We start from the raw sequence: 25,543 nt of genomic DNA on the forward strand, positions 1-25,543 counted from the left end.
GCAGCGCAAAATGAGTAAAGGAGACAACCACCATCCCTCCCCCTCGGCTGGGTCCAAGAATGGGAGCCCAGTCTCCGCCGCGCGTACTTCGTCGAGACAGCAACGGGCCGCTCGCAGTGGGAGACACCCATGCAGGACTCCGAGCACGCCAGGGGACTGAGCGGGCCCCCGCCTGAGTCGGCTGGGTACTATGCTTCTCCGCCGCCGCCGGCCCAGGACGGGGGCTACTATCCCTCTCCCGGGGGAGAGTATCCGCCTCCGGAAGAGAAGAAGAAGAAGTCCAGCGGGATGGGGAAGATCATTGCTGGTGGTGTGGCCGGTGTGGCGCTCGGTGCGGCCGGTATGGCGCTGTGGGAGCATGAGAAGCGTGAGTTTTTTCTGCTGTGAGTTTTGGCTAAGAGGGTTTGCTTACTGACCGTTGATATAGGTGAGGATGAAGAGGAGGAGGAGCTCAAGGAGCGGGTTGAAAGGTTGGAGGAGGAGCAGTACCGTTCTGGCTCGAGCTCGGATCATGAGGAGCATGCTCACTCGCCTCCTCCGGATGACTGGTAGAGTGGGTTGGTGATCTTCGGTAGTTTTCTCCTGGTCTAGTATACTTGCATATGAAAGGTTTTCTTAAGCAACTGATCATCAGGTGTTCATTTCAGTTTGGGCTAGAAATTATCGTTCGGAAATAAGACGATACTATTAAGAAAATACTAATAACAATTCTCACAACCTAAGTAATAGTAAGAGGTCTCTTTGATTCCATGAAGCATATTTTGTCCTTTTGGCGGTGACGTCATACCAATAAGCACATGCTCTGCGGGATTCAATCACTTTCAACGCTCCATACCAAACATTGCTGGTACATATCATCTAGAACCATACTCAAAATGCCAAAATACGTGAGTCGGTCTTGATTATGTCAATTTTCTCCCAAGTAACCCAAGCAGAGCCTTGTAATTCAATACGACAGCGTCGAAGCATGGCAGAAACACAATGGCGAAGTTGAACGAATGTATGTATAGTCCGGCGAGCACATCTGAAGGGCGACTGAGAATGGTGATAGTACGAAAGATGGATTCGCAGCAAAAGGGGCAACTAATTATACATTTTTCATTTCGACGAGGAGTCTCCCTCCTATCCATACTACTTCGTATGGGTTTCGATATTTGCGATGTCGAGGATATTGCTGACCGGACGTGAAGATTCGTTGTACCCGATAATGTCACGCTGGATGAACTGAAGGAGGTGCAATTCCCAGAGGGTGTGTCGGTGCAGATACACCAGGAGTCTTGAGATTTATTGTCATACTACCACTTCTTTCATGGTTGTGAGACGCTAAATTATTTCCAGCATAAAATCTCTCCGTGGAGTAACCCAAACCAAGCCTCATCGTTTTTGACAAACTCCCTCCATCCATCCGCTATCCCCTCCAAATTCTCCTTCGTCGCATATCCCTCCTCCAGAGCTGTCTTCGTAAACCCACTCGATCTCATCCTCGCTTCCATTGATCCACCCCAGTACTCCCGCTCCTCGGGACTACTAAAGCACCATGCCCCAGCACTTTTCTTAATTCTCGCCTTTTCAAATCCGGCTTCCTCCGCCCAAACATGGATATACCGGCCGGGGTGCGGGTTGCCTCCCTTCGCTTTAGCCATACGCTCTGTAATCTCTTTCCATCCTGCGATTCCCGCGTTGTCAGGGAACCACGTCATCGCTGCCGACTCCCTCGCCGCGATGATCCCGCCGTCACTCTTCGCGACGCGGCGCATTTCCCGTAGTGCGCGCACAGGGTCCGCGATGTGCTGTAGAACCTGGTGAACATGGACGATGTCGAAGGTGTCGTCCGGGAAGTCAAGAGAGTGGATGTCGCCGACGCGAAAGTCGATGTTTGTGATTCCCTGTCTGGAGGCGAGGGATCGGGCTTCGTCTAGTGGGTCGGCGACGTATTCAATCCCTGTGACGTGGCCTTGGGGGACAAGCTGGGCAAAGTCGATGCTGATGCTGCCCGGGCCGCAGCCTATATCAAGGATTTTCATGCTCGGTTTGATGTACGGGAGGACGTAGGCGGCAGAGTTGGTGGCGGTGCGCCAGCTGTGGGTTTGCAGAACGGAGGGGGAGTGGTCAGTGGTGTAGACGGTTTTGTTAGACATTGTAATTGAAGGTATGTCTCAGGGATTATCAATTGATGTGTGAGAAGAAGTTCGTTTTGACGAGGAACGGAGGGCGAGCGCTGGGTTTTATGTTCGTGGACGATGTACTCGTCAGTCTAGGGCTTCATATCCATAATATAGATCTTTCTGGGGTTGGTTCAGGCACCTTAGGCATCAATCGTACTTAATCAGACATACACTAGACTATTTACACGGCCTAGTATCATGTGCCAGCGGGAAACATGCTCCAAATCAGTCGGTCTGAAAAGCTTTCCATGCCTTCTCTCGGAATCGAACCTGGGGCCTGCGGGCTCAGGGGTAATACCACTAGGCTAAAAAGGTGCTGTCAGTCAGGTTATTCCAACGGGTTCAACAACGGGTGGCGTCATGGGCCATGGCATTCTGAATCGAATGGACGAGGGAAAGGGGGTAGTTGTTTCTGTGCCATGGATTGACAAGACAGTTCATGATTGTGATTTGACGCTGTCTTCTTGAAATTGAGTAGATTTTGTATGACGGTACCTGAGCATGACAATCGCCTGAGACCATCGCGTTTGAAATAGCGCGTCGGGCCTAACGCGTTTCTTCTTGGAGCCTCCAAGTTCGAGGCAACATGTACTCCGCGTTGAGAGTCTATATATCACCTTTGAAGAATGTGAGACGCACATCGATCTGGTGGAGAAATCAATACCTATCCTCCTTCTGGGCGTCGCATAATGCTCGCTACTTTTCAGCATCGAAGCCGGGCCACAAGCAGGAAACAGATAGGAATTGCATCAGAAAGATCTTTTACGCGTTCGATCCCGTTGAAAACCAGTCAGCTTCATCGGCACGAGCCTACTTCTCCTTTCTCGATCCTCAAGCTGTCACCAACTCGCCCGAACTGCGACATGCGAATTGCATTGTTCCGTCTAGCCTGAAAATTCCATGGGTTACATCTTTCCCTGCCTCGCTGCAGTCCAAGTACTGGGCAGAGGCGGAAGAGGCTGCAAGAGATTTGCTACGAACGATCTTTGTCACGCCGTCGCGGAATATCTCTGAGAAGTACATCGAAGCTGTGATCGACGCGGCTGTGTCATTGACTGTGAATGTCGCCCCAACAGGAAGTTTATCGAGAACGAGAGCTCTGGCGAGGGCTTATGTACTCATATTCATACATGATGGTAAGTGAAGCCGGTAGTGTACTGTGACAAATCTGACCACTGTTTACAATGCTTCAGACGCTGTTGAGTCGGGAAATGTATGACCTCGATGCTCGTCAGTCCTATCCAGGTGTTTGAGTGCTTATCAACAGCAGTTCGATGCAACCATTCCGAATACTTATAACAATAATGAGCGACATACTCATACCGGATTTGATATGGTAGCCCAGGAGGTCATGTCTGAAGATGCTGTGCAAGGCAGGAGATTTCTGGATGGTATGATATCGTGGGGATCTCTGCCACAGACTATACAACCCAGCACAGCCTTCCCGACACTCATGGACTACATGAAGCACCGGATAGAGGATGTGGGAGCTTAGTAGGCTACTCTGATCTCTCGATGCGCTACAGCGCTAACAGTTCCAGCCCCGTCTTTCGCAGCGTGGAATTCGCCTCAAATATCTCCATCACAGATCAAGATGAACAAGCTCTTGAACGCCTGAGCTCCCTCTGCGCGAAACATTTTGCATTAGCCAACGATCTATACTCGCACCCTAAGGAAGTCATCGCCGAAAAGGAGCACGGGGAACCTCTTCTCAACGCTGTCAGGGTCCTACAAGATTTGATCGGTGTTTCCTCTTCTTTGGCCAAGTCGATATTGCGTAGTATCATATTGGATACCGAGCGGCAGATGAGCGAGGAATATGAGTCTCTTCTCAACGCAAAGAGTACGACAGCAACACAGTTGGTCTACGCTCGGGGATTGATCATCGCTGTAGCAGGGAACATGTTCTACTCGGCTACGAGCTATCGTTATGCTAAAGCCGTTGATGGATCCAGGCTGGTATAAACAGTCAATATTTGAAAGTTGTACATGTCGATGAGTTTCACATATTCACTTCGTTCAATCATCTCTCTCAATTCTTAGCTTCACCTCTATAAAAGCACAGGTCAACCTACTGTCTGCGACGAGCCTGTCATCAACACATATGTGACGATCTTTTCCCACCTCAAGTCAATTACGCATAATGTTGTCACAATCAAGCAGAAAACCTATGTAATGAAGAGGAAATGAGCAGGTAGTATTCCATCCATGGCTTCGCTTGATTCGCGCTAGGCGAAAACGGCTAGTCCCACAATTGCGGCCCGGCCAGTTTAAATTTCCCACCTCCTCCCCCCCACCCAGCTTTCTCTCCTCCACCCTTCTCCAGCTCCACCTCACCTGTCATGTCTTCTGAGCAGCAACGGCGACTATCAAGCTCTGTGGAATGTATAGCAGTTGCTTGGATCTCCTTTAGAGAGTGTTTCCTTCATTTCATTGTCTAGATGATGTCTGACAACACTTTTTTTCCTGTATCTCTCACTGTAGTCGCGTTTCGCGTCTCGTGTTTTGTGTTGACGCGTTTCGAGCTAGCTAGCTCTTCCTTTTTTCACTCGACCTTCTGTTTCTTCAATGTGTTCTCTCTTCTTTCCTTTCCTCATTCCTTTCTCATTCTCTTGATCCAAGGGTATTAAACCCCGGCGACGACAAGTTCCCTCATGAACTCTTGAGCGGGTGTCGATTGCTGTATGCCTCTAATACCCAAATCATCTGGATACTAATAAGCATGTTGGCACAATCCCACAGGCCTGGAATTATGTCGTGTGTCAGCATGAAAGTCAGTATCCTACATTTCCTCAAACCAAGCCCGGGTGGCGCGTTGACAGAGCGTGCTGGGTGGCCAAGACCCTTGCCAGGTCTTGTGCAGTGGGTTCGATTCCCACCATGGGTAGTTGTCTCTGTCGTTAACGGCATCGTTCCAAGAGGATTGACAGACTTGGCGCTGACTCCGCTTCGTTTTCTCCTCGTCTCACTGCTCGGCTGATATTTGCTACTGTGTGTGGATTTTGAGGATTGACTGGCTTCGTGTCCCCCTCCGCCTGGCCTTCTCCTCGTTTCACTGCTCGGCACTTTCGGCTATTGTGCGTGATTGAAGGAACTGAACTTGTTTGAATTTGGTGGCCCAGTTGATACACACGTCGTGGCCACGTTTGTGCCCCTGGACGTGCAACTCGTGGTCAAACATATCACAAGATTTGTCGGTTGTCTGACTCTGCATCTCTTCTGTGAGCATGGTTGTCTAGTCTTCCCGTCGACCCTGCATGTCCATCCTGCTGCCCCGGGATGTTGATAGCAGCCGTGACATTGCTGACTTGTTACTGTTCGCATTGACTTTGAGTGCATGATTTTCAGCGCTGACCTGATTACTGTCTGTTTCTGTTGCTTAAGCGAGGCTTTCTCGTTGGTAACATGAGTAGGACAAATGGTGGTTGACCGAAGGCTGTGTTCTTGCTATCCTGTCTACGGGGATTGTGCACGCGGCTTGAGCCGGGCTTCATCAAGGTGGTTGACTGTGTCATCATTGCACTGCTTTTGACACAGGTTGAACATACGCCTGCTGCCTACTCAGAGTCACACGGATGTGCTTGCCGTTATTTCACCGGGGGGTAGCAGCCCCAGTGTAGAAACGATGGTATCAAAAGCAAAAGCAAATAGGGGTTAGAACATCGCGTCCCCATGTTACAGCGAGGCGTGCGTTCCTATTCTTCGTATGCCCACCATGGCTCGACAGACTAGTACTCTATATATAGGGCCTCCGACCGATCTCTGTATCAATCTTGCTGATGTCTGAATTTCAGGCGCTTGTATGCGAGGTTGTTGGATTTCGGAACGACCCAAACCGTTATATATAATGGCCGCCGGTCGTGCTGATGCCTGACGTTCAGGCGCTTGTATGCACGGCCACAGGTCTCACAAATTGGCGAATTGACAAACTGACAAATTTACGATTCCCCATGGGGAGGTTGGCGCTCACGCTGTGCTATTGTTTTGGGAGAGTGCATCATGCAGTTCTCACGCACAATACAGGCGGCGTCTGTGATTTTGCTGCCAAGGTATGATAAATACTGGTTTCTCTTCCTGTGGGCTCTCTTCGAGGCTGCATCGATCTTGGGATACACCGGTGTCTACCGTCGGCGTTGCAAATGTTGGCTGCTTCGCGTTCGCGTGAACCGCCTGTCTACTGTACCCGGACCTTGCCTTCGGTTGGTTTCTCGCCATGGCTCGCTGTCTCGACTGGCGTTTCAGTAGTTCCTTTCGGGGCTCAGAATTTCCCCGGTTCATCGAATTTTTTGTTTTTAATCATTCGGATCTTTCCGAATATGCGGGCCATGCGGGTTTCACGTTTCTGCGGGTTTGTGGGTTGTGTGGGCTTGTGGTTCTGAGGGTCCTGGGGGATTTGGGTAGGAGTGGCGAGCAGGGTTCGACTCCTTGTTAGCAGCGCCCGGATGGGGGCAAAGCACCTCCTTCCCGTCGGTCTCGAGCCGGCAAAAACAAAAACAATATCGCTGCTATCACGATTTCGTATTTCTGCCATTGAGGAGCGATCAAGATGCTGACAACACTTGTTTTTAGGCCCCCGTTGAAGCTTCCTTTTTGTTCAAAGATCGACTTTCATTCCGAACCTCCGCCTCTTCGTCCCAAGCCATGTTGCAACGTCCCTCGATACGTCCCTCCTACTCCGAATTGATCAAGCAGAAACTGGTGCAGATTGACGATGGACGGGATACTGGTGCATGTCTTCTCATTGTTGGATGTTGACATAAACATGGGAGTCCGTGCTGTTCCTGGCGTATATCGGCTCCTCTGCCCACAAGTGCTCGCCCACCTGATATCATTGATGCACGATCACTTCTGCCGCATAAGCTTTTTCGAAAGCATTAAGAAGCCCTGCAGTGGTCTTTCGCTCGGCACCATACGCATGCGTGTTCATGACAATTACCTGGATTCGGACATACCTTGTCAACCTCATCTTTCAGGTTGATTGTGACTGATAGGTGTTTTAATGCTTCGGTGTCGTTCTCTGGTTGACCGCGACGACTTGCGGGTGATGTCACTGATTCCATGGCTGCTTTCAGGAAGTCAGTATTGAGAACGAATCGACGGCCTGAAACTGTTCCTATCTCCCTCCCCGTTTAAGATGACATTTGTCAAGTGGACTAGTGTTGAATGCCCCTTGCCATTTCTCTGATATGTATTTGCAGCAAGGCTCTATCTCTACCAAGCGTGATCACACAAAGCTCAAGTCCATTCGGTGTCGAACAGTATCCTTACACTCATTTTAAGAGTTTCAGAGGTCAAAACATCGATGACTCGGTGAAACTGGACATTGGGGCGCCTGGTTAGATCATCTAATTCTTGAAGATCTTTGGTCTTTGCTCTGACTTTTACTCTTCCATTCGTATTGCGCGACCTTTCCGAATCCTTAAGGAACTCGCCTCACTGACACCAGCGTCGTACCTATGTGCACAACGCATTCGAATCAAGGAAACGTATATACGTCAGTGAAAACGCAGCCGGGTTCTACTCCTGATACTCGTTGACGGATACTGATGGTCTGATTCCAGTGCATACGAGAAGGACACATCAGAATATATATCACTGTATATGATTATCAAGTAGATAATACCACTTGAACCTATATCCTTGAAATGATGTATAATACCTATCATAAACAACCGAAAGCAGTATCCACCAGGCGATACTTCCAAGCGCAAGAAATAGAGTTGATATCAAAACCCAAAATCCAAATCCACAGTGTCCAAACTCCGAAGGCGTTATGGACCCGCCTGTGGCGCTTGAACTCGGACCAGCGAAAATCTCTGCAAATTAGACTCTCGAACTCTCGAGTCTAGCGAGTAGCGAGCGACCTTATCCATCTGCCATCTGCCATCGTCTTGACCTCCTGAAGATACTCTGTCCATCCCTCTTACCTCTTCTACCCCCTTTGTTGAAAACTCATGCATTCCATTGGCAACCTTGAGATCTGGTCGCAAACCGAGGACATCCAAATCCATACATCAACACTCCTACAAACCGTCTCACACTCATACCCGAGCCGAAGTGAGGAAGCAATTTATTCGCAGACAAAGAATTTTTCGCCGACTTCGTTAAATTCTCATGAACGTGATGGTTTAGTGTCAGATTCGCTAACCATATGGGTCTCAAAAGTAGAGTAGAATTACTAACTACGGACGCGTAGCTCAGTTGGTTAGAGCGACGAGCTTATGAGGTCCTTCGTGATCCTCGTAGGTCGGGAGTTCGACTCTCCCCGTGTCCATGATTTTTACTCTTTTTTTTTTTTTGTGTGTTCAACACCCCCGCCGATCGACACCAACCATTCCTTATCGTCAGTTTCAATTCGTGCTACTTTTATTTATCGCTCAGTTGTATTCTGTTGGAAATTATGATATTTCCGTGTGATACTCCCTCGAATGATATGAAATACCTGGTTCGATTACTGCTTTGATGGTGTGAACCAGGTGACGCTCTATTGTCCGTTAGCATTGACGCTGTTTTAAGCCTTGACCTGCTCAGGCTCACACTGGAACATAATGACAATTCCAGTTTGCTATGTTTCGACAGAGCGTGTTCCATGCAAGGGACTTAAAAAAGCTAAGCTTCGATGGGATATGCGAGACCCTGTCAATCTATAAGATAAAGATCACGTTCATTCGCATCTATCATTGCCCAACTTACTCAGAACACGCGTCGGATGTAGGAGCCATGATCTGAGCTGTTTACTGACCCAAGTGAAGTCTAACAGGGTCGGATCTATTTTACTCAAGCTATGTGGAGGCTATTGCACTGACAAGTATACAGATATATCAATATTATTAAAACTATAATGCGTACAGACGGATCCAAGGCGAGGGACCCAGATCGCCGACTAACAAGTACAAAGATCGGATGGAATGCCGACAAGACAAGCTCCGATGGTGCCGTCGTCTTTGCGTAACAATCTCATGACCGATCGTTGGAACCCTGGTCTTGTCTCATGAATGCTCATCATCAACGTTCCATCGCATCGTTGCGTTGACGTCCGCCGTCCGACTTGGTTGTGACACGAGAGTCAAACAGTCAAAAGGGACAGGACAGCTTAGAAAGCCACAGCGATGGCGGCAGCGACGACGGCACCGCCGAGGGAGTAGCTGAAGTGCTCCTTGCTGGCGGCACCAGTGGCGAGGAGGTTGGTGCTAGTGGAGGCGGTAGCGGAGCCAGTGCTGGAGCCGGAGCCGCCCTTGGTGGGGGTAGCGCTGCCAGAGGGAGTAGCGGAGGCGCTGCCAGAGGCGGAGGTGCCGGTGGGGATGACGGCGGAAGAGGAGGAAGAGCCCGTCTTGGTGGCGGTAGCGGTAGCAGTGGAGGTCTCAGTGGCAGAGGCAGAGGCAGAAGAGGAAGAAGAGGAGCTGCCGGCGTCCTTGTAGGCGTCGATACCCTTCTGGATGGCGGCGGTGATGCCGGCGGAGAGCTGAGCGGCGATGTCGGAGAGGGAAGAGGGGACCTTGGAGGAGATGGCCTTGGCCAGGTTGTCGGCGGCGGTGTACTGCTCCTGGAGGGACTTGTAGACGGCACCACCGGCTCCGGCGGCGACGAACTGGTCCTTCTTGGAGATGAGGTCGTTGACGACGCCCTGGACCTGCTTGGTCAGGTCCTGGACGGGGGAGGTCAGAGCCAGAGCATCGGCGGTGCTGAGGTCAGCGCCGCTCTTGACGGTGTCGACACCGGAGTTGATGGTGCTAACGAGCTTGTCAGAGGCGGACTGGACTGCCGAAGGGTCACCGCCGTTGTAGGAGGAGACGGCCGAGGCCAGAGCAGAGGTCTGGGCGCTGATGTCCGAGATGACACCGACGGCAGGGGCGTCACGAGCGACCAGAGTGGGCGTGGCCAGGGCACCGGTGAGGCCGAGAGTGACGAGGAGGGCAGAGAAACGCATTTTGACCAACGAAGGGTGGTATTATAGATTAGTTGTATCTAGAAAAGTAGTGTATAGATGGACAAAATCGAGTGAGCCAAACGAATGGGGTCGACCGAGCAAGCGAAAGACTGGATCTGTTTCTTCTCTGGGATCTGAGAAACAAGAGGAAGGAGGGATTGAGCAGTGACCTGGGAGGTTGTATATATAGGGCCTGGTGCAGGGATTTAAGATTAAACCTCACATGCACAGGGCAGTAGTCTATGGCCTTGGGACCGAGGAAAGTTGCCATCAGGGGCAGGATCCCAGATTCTAGCCATGGGTGACTATTCTTAGACCATGGCCATTATTACGGAGTATGTACTGACTGGACTCGATGCTACAGACTACAGTAGGTATTTTCGAGTTTCTCATCGCCCACTACGAATGATTGACCAGGATCCGGGGGAGCCCAACGAGGGATTAATCACCGTCTTAATGAATGGGGTAAGATCGTCGGTCTGGACTTTGTTGATTCGATTCGAGAGTAGGATCATAGCCTGTTGATCCTCAGCCTGGGATGCTACTCGATTCCAAGAGAGGCTGGGAAAAGCAGACCTCTGCTTAGTAGATACCAGTCCATTGTCCAATATCCATGGATACCTGAGGAACCACCACACGGTCACACCCGAATAGGACAATCCTCCGTCGCTCACCATCTTAGCGCTGCAACATTGTTCTTTTTCGCGCTTGAAGATTGGTAGAGTCCCTGCACTAATGGTTTAGTCCAGAATCACCAAGTGGTAAACGGGTAAGGACTGCCTTTAGCACATTACAACCCCAGTCCCGCCCCCAGATCCTCATTTGTTCCTCCATCGGAACTCGGGTTCGTCCTAAGCGATGTCAATAGTGCGGGTGTAGAGTCTGCCAAGTATGGGAGACTGGAAGAGTGAGACATGGAGACTGTTACCCCGCACCAACTCGCTCTTCCGTGATTTTGTTGGATGATCGTTCTGGCTGCTTCAGTGGCAAAGACCATTTTTTAGTCACTTGCTACAAACTAACTATCGAGCAGAGCAGGGATCCGGAAATTATCTACTCATTGTATCCATAAGAATGGTGTGATGATGGTTCGGATTGCCTAATAATAATGCAAGGGATTTGGCCCGAGACAACAAATGCTTCAACTTGGATCTGCATCTGCACTCATTTTTGATCAATGTCGTTGATCTTTGATTTTGATTCTACCTAAAACAACGATCGAGTTACACGTTCTCCTCCATCCTCGAGATTGTCATCTTACCCCGTATTTCCCTCTCGGAAATCCACCTCGGTTGCTCGTGCCTGGCCCTGGAGTCTTGGACCCTCTCTGGCTGTAGGCTTGCGAAGGTGGCGGAAGTTCGGATCCGCCAGGTTCCCCAGCCGGGGTCCCTGGCAAGAATAATTTCCGTGCGCACTTCTGAGCTCCTCGAATTACGTGTGTTGCATTTGGTCTTGTTGACTACTGGATCCAGTACCTGGCAGACAGCTAATCATTCCTCGGTGATGATTGGTGGTGAGCACCCACACAGGTACATGGTAGTAAATAAGTGACAGTAGCAAGATATAGCCAATACAGGCATCAACTCTGTAGCACTCAGCAGAGTGGGTTCAGGATCAGACTTCGAGCTGCAGGAGCCGTGCACAGTCACAGCTCTCACCGAGGCTACTGAGCTTAGTCTAAAATACCAAGCTGTCTGTCATCATTCAATAGTTCGGCTGACTTGCAGTAAATCAGGTTTTGGTGGCACGAAGAGCCGGGCTCGAGTAGTCGGACGCCCTTCGAATACTGATGCCCATTCTCGAACGTTCGAGCAATGTCTCCTAACTCTCGATACATTATACGGGACGCTTTGAAGTCTGCGGCCTGGACAATCAGTAAACACTCCGAAGGACCATAGCCCATATTGTTCTGCTGAGTCATGGGACATTCGCACAGCTTTCCCGATGGGACATGGTCATTCCTGGCCGCCTAATGGCACAATTGATTGATTGGGCTCTAAGACCTAGGAGCAGGGATGGCGGCCGTTAGGACCGACTTAGCCAGGGCAACTGATGAAACGACGAGTCAGAACATAGGACATAGCAGGATGGTGGCGAAAATACGCATTGTCATCAAATTCCTAGCATAGTGTTTCTTAAGTCTGTCGGCCAGACACCAACAACCGCTAGACCAGCCTCCTCCGTTCTGCGAATCTGCGGATACGGAGTCATCGCATCCCAATCAGCCAAGGGACTGGAAAGGTTACACTGCGGCGCTGACAGAGTTAAATGCTTAGCGCTCTTTCGGTCAGCTCTTTCTCGCCTCAAAGATTGTCATTGGTTGCCCCTTAATATAACGCGATGGGAAGAGAGTTAATGGCAAAAAGCAAGGAAGCTGTCGTCAAATGGCGTCATGTCTGGATACAGAGGACATGTGATCTTCTGGCTGTTCATGTCTGTTCTGGACTGGCCTTAATGTTGTGTCAGTCAACTAGACGATGCGGCAATGGGTGTGTCCTAAAGATTCTTTACCACAGTTGGATGCACGTGGGATAACAGAAAGCGTTATGTTGTCGCAGTGTTGCGAGATGCTCAAATTCAGGTAGTGTTTCATATTCTGGCTTGGGCGGACTCATGATTGTCTGAACTTAACTGACCCTCAAAATCGAGACAGTCAACAAGCAGATGGTCCTCAATCATCCTGATACTCCGCTCAAAACAGGATTATGCCAATCATACCAGGCATGATCGAGGACTTCTACCCTGCGTCGTAAAAAATCGAGGCGGAAGACGGGAGTTTGGTCATCTCTAACCTTCAGGACAGCCCCAAGCCAATGGTTATTTCTCTTGAGTAGCCTTCGATCTTCAACCAGGCGTGGAATCCACTTACAAAAGTTCCAAACACTACCAATCTTCTCCCACGCAGGAAAAACTCTGTCTCCCAAATTGTGATTGCGCCGGAAGATCGGTTCGACCTCGAAAGAAATGTGTCTGGGAGACTTGAAACTCCAAGCGAATCTTTTTACAAATTCTCGATAGTCTGAAACCAGTCTGGCTTGTCTTGACTGGATATCATCTTTTCCCGTATACGGTGACGGAGTGGTCATGCAACGAAGCCAGGTTGGCGACAATCAATCCAATTGCCACAATGGCAATACACCCCCGTCGTAATCTGAACCCGATATCGCTCGATGGTCTTATTGTCTCGCAAGGGAGAGATGAACACTGCATTTGCAATGTTCTGGTTGCTGCTCGTTATCGCAACTGGCTTAGGATGGCTGGTGCATGGAATCCTTCATGCCTAGGCCTCCCCCAAGTGTTTGCCTGGGTTTCGCAGAAATTCCAAAGTCGATAAGGAAGATTCTTCGCCCGCGCGAGAAAGCAGGAAGATGCTTACATGAGTCAAGGGATAAAAATTGTTACTAACAGGTTCGACCTCACATTTCTGTACATAAGTCTCTGCATGTGCGAAGTTGACGTGCTGTCTGGTAGACATCTCCTGAACCAGCGATCCAGAATCAGCAGGGGAAACTTGTGTTCTATGTCAGACGCACCTGCATCACAATGTCCACGCAATCTTCTACTCTTTATCGCACAAAGGCGGATGCAAGACGGTATATACTTACAGTGTTTGAGTGCTTGTGCCAAACGGCCTTGGACATTTCATAGATCTCTCTTGCAATATCCCGCGACCCTCTTCTGTTCTCGACCTCGACGGACCTTTGCTAAATTCCGCCGCGTATCGCTCAATTTGGGACACCACGTACCCCTTGAAGGAGTCCATGGGTTTCTCCGGTCGTGATATATTCGAGATTGCAATCGCGTTTTCACCCTTCGAGCCCATCTGTTCCGTTTTGACCCATGGCGGTCCTTTGGACTTGGATGCTGTTTGCTCCTTCCCCTGGGTTCTTGACTTGGATCGAAACTTCGCATTCCAGGCACGATACACTCTCATCCCTCCCTGCGATCCTATCCTCCGTGAAGGCTATACTAGACCGTTGACGGAACCTTTCGCTCCTCTTTGCGACTGAATATCATTCAGTACTCCCACTGAATCATGCAAACGGTTGGACAACCCCTGTGATTCGTAGGTTCCACAACGGAGATACTCCACGAACAATAGATAAGCGAGATCATGCCAAATCCTTCCACCCATGCAACTTTGACGCCTTCCAGTTTCCATTAATGTGGCGCTTGGCACGTGCTTGTATTATTATCAGACGACAACGCATGCTCTAGCCATGCCTTGCTGCGCTTTATTCGCCGCTTCGCGCCTGAAGGATGCGGGTCATTGTAGCACGCTGGCATTAGGAGTTATTGGACGGATGATATTCGCCAAAAAGTAGATTCGATTCTTTGACCCAGGTCGAAGTTGTCACCCGTGAGAGCCACTGAAGCCAGCGAAGACGATCAAATACACATCCGGAGGCAGATGTCCTGCTTTCAAGGCAAGAAGGAAGGGAGACCTGTCGATCACGTTATTTGTTAGCCATGCATCGTGTAACGATTTCCCCTTTATTGAAAGATTGCCTAGATCTCTCTGTAGAGCTTCCCACACAGCCTCCATTGCCATACCGGCTTGCCCGTTTGAAGTCGACTGTGGCTTCTCCTGCTGTGAGATGTTGGACCTGACGCCGTGGAAACTTACCAAGCTGGTCATTTATTGTAGAATACCGTGTTGCGCATTTTCCATGATGAATAGGTACAATATAGCTCGATAGACTGGCTACAGCCTACAGCTCATATTTGCCCGCGTGAAAGAGATGCTATTGCTAAGCCCATGTGGCGTGGGGTGTCAGCACTTTGTTTTGGCTGGCCCAGATAAGCAGCAAGCACTTGATAGGGCGAAGAGTCTCGTGATAGCGTTTCTCACTCGAGCAGGATGATTTTGATTTATCATCGGCAGACTGCGACATATCGCTCAGCTCCATGGCGGATGAGAAAGAGGGCCCTTGCAGGATGCATATCTACTTGCTTGCCCTTACATCAATGTTCTGAGGATGTGATATATATCTTCATCCTTCTCGTAAGAGGCAATCATTTCTCACAACATTTACTTTATAGTTATCACGCAGTGAACCATTATAGTCAAATGAAAAATGGGATCGAAAGAAGGGTGGGCATATGGACGTATATCTAGTTGAAAGACACCTTGAAGTTATCTCATTGAAGCTATGTCTGAGGTCTCGGGACAGAAGAGACAGGCTCCGAGCCAGATTAGCATGGGTTTATGAGAGCTACCAGGGCTGGGAGGATAGATATTCACCAAAGAAATCAGACTTATCATTATATATGACCTCTCAAGAGACCTCTTGGACTCATGAAGCTACTCAATATGCAAGGAGGAGAAGCAATAATATGGACTGAACTAGCAGTATGAATCATCGTTGATGTTAAGAGAGTCCTTCGCTCGAACATACACACAAAGGACTCAACAACCGATCGTGCACAGTCATCACAGCCTTCTGAATCCTAGCTTAAGTGCAGGCGACAAAGGCGTTTCCACTGGCTCCAGTATGTGTAATAACACCAGCCAGCTGATCATTGCTGTTGAAGACAACCCGGTCCGCACCAGGGGAACCGCCGCTGTAGATCTTTCCAGAGCTCAGGATAGGCCACTCATAGTAGGTACCGGAGACAGGGAAGTCGAAGCCCTCGTAGTTGTTGTACTTGTGGGGGTAGTCATTGCTGCCAACGGTCTCGTCGGCGGCGTAGAGCTCATAACCGGCTTCCTGAGCGGCGCTCACGGCGCTCGAGCTGTAGCAGTTGCTGCCGCAGGTGTAGGCGCAGGCGCGAGTGTCAATTTCAGTAGGAGCGGCTAGGACAGGGGTGAGCAGCAAGGCTGCGACGGCGATGAGCTGGTTGTTTTGTTAGGATGGTGGAATGCTTGCTTATCTGGGTCGAGGGGTAGGGGGTGTATCTGCGACGCACCTTGTTGTACAACATCTTGATCGACGGGGATGAGGATCTTGGGATTATCAGGTTGAAGAAATGGATGATCTGAGCTGTGTTCCCTGGTACGAAGCCGTGAGATCCAGTGGGAATGCCAGGCTTAAATATTCTCGTTTCTCGGTTGTCTGGACGTCGTTGGTCGCTCAGATTCCCCGTCCTCGTAGATTGTACAGCACCATGGCAGCCGCGTATCGCGATAGTCAATACAACAAACGACGGCCTGGGGTTACATTTCGGTACTCTCCGCGAGAACCCTCGATAACCAATTCGGCAGAGGTGATGCCGATCCCGTCAGGATGTCGATCGTATCTGGATGACGAGGCCCCTTGGCGGGGGATTCGAAACAGTCAAGTCTTCCTGTCGAAGCGAATCGTAGGTTGCTCTGGATCTGTGGTTGGATAGTCCACATCCCGTGACGAAGTGAATGACGGCCAAAGCATCCGGGGATGGAAAGGATATCCCTTTCGCTGTGATCCCGTTGGCCGAGAACGCGGTCTGATTCGATGCGAGGAGGTTATCAGTTGTTGCTTATCCGAGACGCTAGTCGGATGGTCTGCAGAACAACTCTACAAGGAATTGTCCAATCACTTGGCATCCTGGATATCACGATGTTGATCTGATGGTTTTGAGTGTTCTTTGCGGGATCCTCCACCGGTCAATTCAGGTCCTCATATACCAGAATAGATTCGTGTCGAAGCGAATTTCAATTCTTCATACAAACCGGCTCGATGAAGCTATTAAGCGAGAAAGATTCCCACCCATACACTCCCCCACGACGATCATGATCGGCTCTGAATCTAATTTAATCAGAAAGGACCTCTTCCACTTGTGATCTCCGACGGAATCCGCCATCACGGCCCGCATCCTAAAATGGAACCGCTCCCGTTTACCAGGGACCTTAATTTGCAACCCGCCTTGAAGCCCAGCCGGCTACTTTGAATCATGCATAGATATCTGCAGCTTCTCTTGGAATACTCTTGATTGTTGGTGGGATAACTTCATTATCTTGAACCAGGTCTTCCGGCCGATAACGGCGCTCGCCGATACATACGACAGCGGGAGCCGCGGTCTAAAGTATTAAGTAGTAACTGAATGAGCCCGGAGATGTTTGGATTCATCTAAGAACTATCAATCAATGCTACTACTATATATCGGATCCTCAGCCAATGACAACCGCCAATAATCGAGACCACCATGATTTCTGTTTCTTGACTTGCGGTTCATCCGCCTCAAATACGTCCGGTGACTCCCTCCTACCTGTCCAGATATCCATCTCTTCTAGTTTCACCCACCTGGTCCTGTGCCAGAACTTATAACCCAGAACAAACAGGGCAAACACAGGAAGCAAAATATAGTTGATCACAAAGTCGTCCGCGCTGAAGGGGCTCAAAAACGCCGTGTACCCTTGAAAGAATACCAGAAAGATGTTGAGCGTGACAGCAAAGTATGTGCCCCACGGATACAGCCACGCCTTGAAGGGCAGTTTTGCAGGATCCTCTCCCTGCACGACCAAGGCTTGACGGAAGCGAATGTGGCAGATTCCGATTACGGCCCAGACGATGAATGTCGCCACTGTCCCTCGTTAACAGACAAGAACCCGGAGGGTGAGAGGCCAACTTACCACCGGACAAGGTGATCAAGGCCGAATAGATCTTTCCGGCCCCCGAAGAAAGTGTCAGAAACACAATACAGGTGAAGGCGTTGGAGAATATCAACGCAACCCAGGGTACCCCCGCTGTATTTGTGCGTCCGATGAACCGAGGTGCTTTGCCATTACGAGCCATGAAGAGCAAAGTGCGAGACGCTACGTAGAGGGAGCCATTTCCTGCGGATATGACGCTGACCACAATGAGCGCGTTGATCAGATGAGCTGCAGGCAAAATACCAGCATCCGTCAAAGCAATTGTCAAAGGTGAGCTTGCTGCATCGGAGCTTGAGCCCAGTAGTCGCTTGTCATTGTATGGAAGCAGTATTCCGATGAAGAACATCGTTCCTATGGTAGTCAGTAGATGGAATTTGAAAGTTAGTTGATGACTTTTCTCACCGATATAGAAAACCAGGATCCGCCAAAACACCTGGCGGATGGCTGTCGGGACAGCTTTGCGTGGATTTGCCGATTCCCCTGCAGTAATGCCAACCCTACGCCATCAACGCGGGTACTTCAAGTCTGTAACTCAACTTTCTGACTTACATCTCTGTTCCCGCATATAACGTTCCAGCAACGACAAAAGTTCGGGCAACACCATTGATGGAGTCCGCAAAAGGCCCTGGATCATGCCAGTACTTGAATCCAATTGGCTGAGGGCCTACCCCCCCTGTACTGATGCAAATGGCCAGTATAAAGAAAGCAATGAGGGCCAGTATTTTAATTCTAGCAATTGTTAGTCACAAAGACGCAGGGAGGCACCGCTGGAAGCATACAATGATAGCCAGAATTCCATCTCGCCATAGGCCAGAACGCCAAGGTTAGACAGACCCAGAAATAGGAACCAGAAGATGAGTATCCATCCCCATTGAGGTACAGCATCAGTCCAGTATCCTATAACAAGCGAGATGGCATTGTATTCGTTCGCAAGGACCTAATTTGGTTAGGACTGACAGCCACAGTAGAAGAACAAGGGCCTACCGTCACCCATAGATACCAGTAAGCCCATCCTAACCCAAAAGCAAGAGAGTCGTCGATGAAACGCTGCGCATATTCGGTGAAGGAGCCAGTTACCGGAATGAGTGTAGCCATTTCGCCCAATGATTGCCTTGCTCGTCAGCCTTGGTCATTCAAAGACTCGGCTAGAACTTACATGACGAAGAAAACTATGATACCAACCAAACAAAAGCTGATCAACACGCCAGCTGGACCGCCCTTACTGAAGGCATTGCCCGAACCCACCAGCAACCCGGGTCCAATAATTCCTGGCCTGACGTTAGGCGTGCTTTTTCTTGTACGTCAAAGCGAGACGTACCTCCAATCGCGATCATATGCAAATGTCTCGACCGCAGATGTCGTTTCAACGGCGCTGCAAACACATCATTTGGGCCTTCTTCCACATGGCTCGCCGCGAAACGTGCCCGATAGCCTTCTTCGTCCCAAACCTGGGTTCCCGTTCCATACGTGACTCCATGCTTGCTCGATTTTGCCGCCATTGGCTGCCGCATGCAATCTCTTCGACGACCGGGTTTTGCTAAAGGAATTGGCTCGTAGACAGAGCGACGAAATCAGGAGAGTGACATTTTGTAGACATGAACTGACGGTCTCGCTGTACGATTAAGCTGAAATCTCGGTTTCGGTCAAGAAGCACGTGGGTTACATCCGCCGTCATTGGCAGGCACGCACCACGCTCATTTGTCATTGATGTCGTGATATCTCCGTAGCGGAGCGTTATCGCCAGATCATCGTTCCACCACGTTATCGAAATGGTCCACCCCGCTCTCATTCGATTGCAATATTCTGATAGAAGTCGGAGCTTCTGAGAGTCAATGGTGGAATACAAATCTGTACATTCGAATCGCACGAAATGCCATAACTTTCTCCTCTGCATGCAGCGTCAGTTGTGTGCCACTGAATATCAGCCTGACTGAATGTACCAGTGTTATACGCCCAAGTCTTGCCTGGTCAGCTCGGGAAAGCCAAGAAGCGGAACTGACAACAGCGCATCCATGAGCAATCTCAGCCCTTATACGGAGAATTCAAGATCCCTTCGTGATCGCCATTGTCATGATATATTGCGCCATAGCCTCAGCAGCTCGTGAAGAAGCAGGAAGTTACGTTGACTCGGCGCAAAAATCCTTCGTGATATTGCATACTACGCTGCACAAACATCGTAGGTGTTGGATTATGAGGGAACCAATGCTCGGACGATTTGGCATCGTAGGTAGGTTATGTGTGCTGTCGGCTAAACTGTGAAACATCTCGTAGAGGATATATCTCGCGGTTGGGTAAGACATAAGTCGGCAGTTATTGAGTTCTAGCACGAAAGTCAGCCACCTCGATTTTCTCATTAACGTAAGAGCCAAGAAATCTTCAGTCAAGTTACTAGTCGCAGGAATCATTTCCCCTTGCGCTGTATCGAGTCTTGTCTGCATGGGTTGTAGCCTCCTGAGAAGAGCTTGTGTGTCTGGTTGAGGCCGGCTTCACTTTCAAAATTTGTCGATGAAGGCTAGAGCGAGGTGAGGAGCCCAAGGCGTCGCTTCGCAAGTTCATGAATCTGTTATTTAAAATTGTATCAGTGTCTTGATACGATAACTTTCAGTGATTGCAAGCGTCCATATGATTCCTGTTTCAACCTTAGCAGAGATGTGTGCAGTAAGCGAGACGATTGATTCAGGATCCATGTCCGACAGTTGAGATGGCCCTATGTCACATGGTCCCTGGTGACAGGCCTGGTTCATCTCCTCCATACCTCTTTCCAAGAGTAAGACCGCGGGGCCAAGAATGTGCCAGAGTAGCGCTTTTTTGTCTTCAATACTCGAGACTCAGACTAACATGCATACAGAATATTTTACTCGCAACAGCTGCATCAATTTACGAATCAGGCATCGAGTTCCTAGATTTATTCCTAGATACATCAAAAATAATCATGTTGAGACCAGCTCTTCCAGTTGTCCTTTCATCAGTTGACATTGTCATTAGGATCCACGTCAACCCTAGACCTTTGAAGCAAGAAACTTGGCAGCATCCCCTGCATCCACTCCATAGCTCAAGTGCGCCGGGGTGATAATCAGCGTATTATCACAAACCAGGTCACCAAAGGCGCAATAGATCTTGGTCTGGTCCGTGGGATAACCCGGGATTTGTCCCTTATCGACCACATTACGGGTGAATCCAAACAGGACCACTCCCTTGACCTTCGCTTCGAGATCACTGTCAAGCGCCTGAATCGCATTGTCTATGACGGCAGAACCTTGGCTGTTATATCAGGTTAGCTGTGGGTCTTCACTGTTTACGATGCAGAGGATATACCTGTATCCACCAGCCACAATCTTCGTATTCGGACACTTGGTGTTGGCCAGATTGAACATATCCGTGGCTGCATCGATGGATGCCTGATCCGTGTTCTGAGAAAGGAAGTTGGGAAGTAATTGTGCGGTATATGCCCCTCCCACACCCTGACAGGCGACCTTGTCGGAGCCCAGATCGCTCTTCAGCGAGCTGCAGACTCCGGGTCCCACGATGAAACCCTAAGATCGTCAACTCTGTCATGTTGGTGAGCGCCGGGGTGAGAGACATACCATGTTGCCCTGCTCGGTGGAGCCTCGAGCGAAGATGAAAGTCACATCACGACAAGCGCCGCTTTCGAGCTCGTTGGAGGTCATGCCTTGACGGGCCTGGATCTCGGAAGCAGGTGCTGCCATTGCCAGAGTGGTCAAGGCAGCTACGAAGAGTGAGCGCAGAGACATGTCGCTGAGGAACTCGGGCTAGGGTTGAAACTGGAAATGTCAACTTGACTGGAGGTAGTAAGGATGACCTGGCAGGAGAAGATGCTGTTGGTGCTGCACTCAACACCTTGCGTCGCAGGTGCTTTATATCCCTTCAGCAAGTCCATATTTGGGCACAACTCCGAAGGATGCCTATTCAGAAACCTTTCAAGACCTCGTCTCTGTCAACTGCCGATCCGAGGCACCTCAGATAGTCAAGGGAAGAACCGTGAATCTTCAGGAGTCTCGTGGTTTGGGCTTGAGCTTAGCTTGCAGGCAGGTCTCAGGATTGTCGTGTTTCGGGAAAACTTCGCTGACATTCTTCGGAACAATTATAGTTGATTGGGCCTACATCCTACACTAATGAGTGCGGGGGATCATCAGACCTCAAGTCTCAGGTACTTCCTGGGAATCTTCAAGACTGACTAGTAACCTTGACTGGACGGGTACCTTCTACCCCATATTGTGGCTGAACTCTATCGCCTTCTTTCCCGGATTCTCTCGCATCTTCATATATGGGGGTGTGAAATGCACTGCTACGTCGGAGTCTAGTTAACTGCAATGCCGAATTGATGTAGTTTTGTGAGACAGTTTCCTCATGAGGACTCTTGCAGATACCGAGGTGCTGAGCAAGAGTTGTGGGATAACTTGGTTTCATGTCATCCCATGGTTCCGTGCGGGCCCTTAAAATTGGTCCAATCTGAAGTGTAACTTGTCTCAAATTCGAGATCACAGTCTGTTTCCGCTGTGGTAAAACGGTTCTGCCTTAAATTGAGTTTCGGAGTTGTTCCTGATCCGGATGGTAATCGAAAGTGTGAGTTCGTTCTTCCACTTCTATCCGTAGTACGTAGTATGAGGGATATCTATTCCCTGCCGAGCTTCGTCAGATTCCGATGGCTCAAAGCCTTGAGTGACTGATTAAACGATGATGAGCATGCTATATGTGAAAAAGGAACTATTGCTAGTCACCGTCGGGTGACACGTACATTGTCTTGCTATGTAGCTCAATCTAGGTAACCTGGATGCTTCGTCTTTATCTACGACCAGTAACAAAGAGCAGCGCTTGCCTACTATAGCCCAACTTGACCATCAAAATTTAGTCACAAGTGTTGGGAATTATCCGTAAAGCTTCTGACTCACTCTTGATCATAGCAAATCCTGTTACTGTGTTGATTCCGACCCAATTCTTGCCATTTCGAGAAACTCTGTCTTTCCGAGTTCTTACATAGATTCTATATCGGCCTCTAAAAGTGGTTACTTTCCGTGGAAGATTACGTTTAGTCTATAAAATTCTACTGCCAGTTGAATGTTCCTAGACCTTTTGACGCTCTCTGCTCAAGGCACAAATATTCCCCTTTACTCCCTTCTGGTTGAATGCCTTTGACCTTTGCAAAAGAGAAGCCCTTGGGTGAACGGACTACGATGGTCCCTTGTTTTAGATATTCGTTAGTAGCGAGAATTAGTGGACATATTGCACGAGAAATGGCTGGCTATCTAGTAAAAGCAGGTACATCTTGGTAAGACATAATGAGAGGTCATCTCTTCTCTTCAAAGATAGCCAAAATTCAGTAGATACAAAACTTTGATGATGAACGGCCGCTAGATTGTGTAGGAGAACTGACTGCATATCGTTGCTACCTCGGTTTATCTCCGGTGAAATCTTTCCAAGACTAGGTCCTTGTCGGGACATTATCGCTATTAGCAACTGGTTAGATACGAGTTTAGAGCGCCTGGCCTATAGCGTGTCCCATCAATATCTGGAGCTTAACCCTCCCTCTGGCAAAGGACACTCTCTACGACAGCAGCAACCAATTCTACCAATCAACTCTCCCCAAACCCTCAGACGCATCTTCTCGCTTCTCTGCTCATTGGCTTGAAGCGATAGGTACATGTCAATGTGGATTTCCGCGATAGATCCATCATCTAGGGTTCTTCAAGAATTCTAACAGGATTGATGAGAAGGACTCAGGGCTGAGGCTCTGTGAACCAAGGTCAGTATCGGGCAAAATTGTCTAGGCTGCTGCATTCACTGACACCTGTGCTTTCGAAGACAGCCGAATGAGATAATCCAGATGGCGGTTAATACCTTATGCATTCCCTATGCAGTTCCAGCGCGTGGCAAGACTAATTATACGATTTGTCACAATTCAGGCCATTCTAGGGCCGAGGAAGCGCCAGCCTTTTTCCGATGTCAGAGATGTGAGATGAGGTCTTAGAGCAGAAGGCAAGGGCATTCTCGTTAGTCCACTCTAGGAAGATGCATGTCATGAGATCTTTTTACTGATTCATTGACTTATATGGCCCGAAGTCCGAACATCTCTCTATGACACAGCACAGAATAAGATTGATGAGGGAATTGAAGAGTGTGCCTCAAGGCTTGGAACAACGCCCTGGCTTTACCAATCGCTTTCCGTCAAAATCATTGAGATGAACACTGTTTGGAATGTCATAGTTATCCTGCACTATACCACTGGTAGCAGCCATTGCATCCCAGCGTAATCCTGGCAGAGCGCCATAATGGTGTATTTGCTGCCATGAACGTGGGGCTTGGCCCAGGCATAATGGGTATTGACTCTTGACAGATTCATTAGACTTTACTGAAGTCCACCCCAGCGGTCACTGCCGTCCTGGTTCCTTCCCTCACTGTGTGAATCGTAGTAGATATATGGAGCTATGCAAAGATAGGTTAGTTCCTACATCAACTATATAGTCCCGCTAGAAGTTGGAAGTAAGAAAAGGGTCGCACTCATCGGGGAACTTCCTTCGAAGTCCACATCTTTGAAGTCATTGCAATAGAATAGGATATCCTTTTCCTCTATCCTGTTCAGCTTCCGGGTTCTTATTATCTTTCGAGACAGAAAGGCGATAGGTAGACATTCTCTGGCCCTTTCCTCTGCAAGCGATGCAGTTGCCTTCTAGGCTAGGATAGTGCCAATGCTGAAGATTTGGATCTCTGTCCAGATAATCAGTAGAAGTGAAAGAGTCTCCAGTCGCCCTCAGGATTACCAAATGATTCGTCAACGGACCATCCGGATTCACTCTACCACTAATCGCAAACGCAAGATCATTGTCGTCATCCTTCCTGAACAGAGGCCCGAGCTCACTTTGAGGACAAATGCTTGGCCGCTGCCGTACCAGCTTTGTAGAGTGTGTTCACCTATCATGCGTTACTGACAATGGAATTTGTGCTGCCACTTTCTAGCCATTCAAGCCAGATTGTCTGGTCTCCTCTACTCAACCATTGTGGCGATCTGGCACCGGGGTCGTTGGTGACGCGCCAGGATCAGCCAGCACAAGCTCTGCGACGCGGATCATGAATCCCGGTCTATAATTGTGATGAGTCCGGTGTGCCTATAAACAGCAAGAGTCTCCGTGGCATTCGGTATGAGTGAGCGTTTGCAGGCTTCGGTTCCAGCTCTAGTATGTGGAGGTCAGTATACCGGTAGCGACGAAGCGTTATGGAAAATCAGGAAGTCAATTAGCCAAATACTTACTTAAAGTTAGTTCAATGTTGATCGCAGACAGGTAGTTGTCATCAGGGATGGATCTTGTTGCTTCTCATTCGAGAGGCTTGGAAGGTCAGGATTAAAGTAAGAGCAGTTCTCGGTTTCAACCCCACTTCTCTGAGAAAAACCAAATATACAGGGACAGGGCCCCAGTAAGCAATATTGATATAGAAGGCTGCATTGTTTAGAAAAGCGTGGCGCAGACTTGCACTAGTTCTGAGACCACCAAGGTAAAGTCAGGATCTCGCAAGCTCCTTAACGCAGATTGATGTCTGTAAGTGTTCAAGCAATGCTTATCAAGTGCGCCTTCGCACTGCTTCAGTTGGATATTTACCATCATTAGTTCCTATTTGTCCTGGATCATTTTCAAATGTCATATAATGGTCGATTCATCGGACTAAATCGTTGATTGCTTCAGGACTCGTGTCTGGAATACCCCTTCTACAGAGTACATTCTGCTCTCATCTGAGCTGGCCCCTTGACGTACAAGCACTTCTCTGGGCAAGGCATTGTATGAGCAATTGATAAATGCAAGAGGTTTGCTCCACCATTAATAATCCACAAATATTAAGCAATTAAGCTAGTAACATGATGCGAACTAG

The 25,543-nt window shown here is 49.2% G+C and overlaps 7 protein-coding genes across 7 annotated transcripts; 2 read left to right on the top strand and 5 right to left on the bottom strand.

Annotated features, from left to right (window-relative positions):
- Window positions 1-58: 58 nt before the first annotated feature.
- CDV56_100031 (WW domain protein) lies at window positions 59-552 on the top strand (the record flags this gene model as incomplete). Its single annotated transcript, XM_026753650.1, has 2 exons — window positions 59-367; window positions 428-552. Coding segments are annotated over 2 exons (434 nt in total), but the record flags the coding sequence as incomplete, so codon positions are not given.
- Window positions 553-1,328: 776 nt separating this feature from the next.
- CDV56_100397 (class I SAM-dependent methyltransferase) lies at window positions 1,329-2,138 on the bottom strand (the record flags this gene model as incomplete). The annotated part of the gene is made up of 1 exon (XM_026754016.1): window positions 1,329-2,138. One exon carries the CDS (start codon window positions 2,136-2,138, stop codon window positions 1,329-1,331), a length of 810 nt encoding a protein of 269 aa, XP_026614681.1.
- Window positions 2,139-2,751: 613 nt separating this feature from the next.
- Window positions 2,752-4,130, top strand: CDV56_100600 (uncharacterized protein; the record flags this gene model as incomplete). Its single annotated transcript, XM_026754219.1, has 4 exons — window positions 2,752-3,301; window positions 3,359-3,378; window positions 3,433-3,659; window positions 3,707-4,130. The coding sequence occupies 4 exons, from the start codon at window positions 2,752-2,754 to the stop codon at window positions 4,128-4,130; spliced, it is 1,221 nt and encodes a 406-aa protein (XP_026614682.1).
- Window positions 4,131-9,258: 5,128 nt separating this feature from the next.
- MP1 (cell wall mannoprotein 1 family protein) lies at window positions 9,259-10,092 on the bottom strand (the record flags this gene model as incomplete). The annotated part of the gene is made up of 1 exon (XM_026755220.1): window positions 9,259-10,092. The coding sequence occupies one exon, from the start codon at window positions 10,090-10,092 to the stop codon at window positions 9,259-9,261; it is 834 nt and encodes a 277-aa protein (XP_026614683.1).
- Window positions 10,093-15,548: 5,456 nt separating this feature from the next.
- On the bottom strand, window positions 15,549-16,017 carry CDV56_102456 (extracellular guanyl-specific ribonuclease RntA; the record flags this gene model as incomplete). Its single annotated transcript, XM_026756075.1, has 2 exons — window positions 15,549-15,929; window positions 16,003-16,017. The coding sequence occupies 2 exons, from the start codon at window positions 16,015-16,017 to the stop codon at window positions 15,549-15,551; spliced, it is 396 nt and encodes a 131-aa protein (XP_026614684.1).
- Window positions 16,018-17,182: 1,165 nt separating this feature from the next.
- Window positions 17,183-19,176, bottom strand: CDV56_102654 (amino acid permease; the record flags this gene model as incomplete). Its single annotated transcript, XM_026756273.1, has 8 exons — window positions 17,183-17,595; window positions 17,645-18,016; window positions 18,068-18,162; window positions 18,215-18,394; window positions 18,445-18,602; window positions 18,650-18,776; window positions 18,822-18,933; window positions 18,984-19,176. 8 exons carry the CDS (start codon window positions 19,174-19,176, stop codon window positions 17,183-17,185), a joined length of 1,650 nt encoding a protein of 549 aa, XP_026614685.1.
- Window positions 19,177-20,664: 1,488 nt separating this feature from the next.
- CDV56_103087 (cutinase family protein) lies at window positions 20,665-21,417 on the bottom strand (the record flags this gene model as incomplete). Its single annotated transcript, XM_026756706.1, has 3 exons — window positions 20,665-20,926; window positions 20,981-21,198; window positions 21,250-21,417. The coding sequence occupies 3 exons, from the start codon at window positions 21,415-21,417 to the stop codon at window positions 20,665-20,667; spliced, it is 648 nt and encodes a 215-aa protein (XP_026614686.1).
- Between the last annotated feature and the right edge of the window lie 4,126 nt (window positions 21,418-25,543).

This window comes from Aspergillus thermomutatus, assembly GCF_002237265.1.
Source record: "Aspergillus thermomutatus strain HMR AF 39 chromosome Unknown NODE_87, whole genome shotgun sequence".
NCBI lineage: Eukaryota > Fungi > Ascomycota > Eurotiomycetes > Eurotiales > Aspergillaceae > Aspergillus > Aspergillus thermomutatus.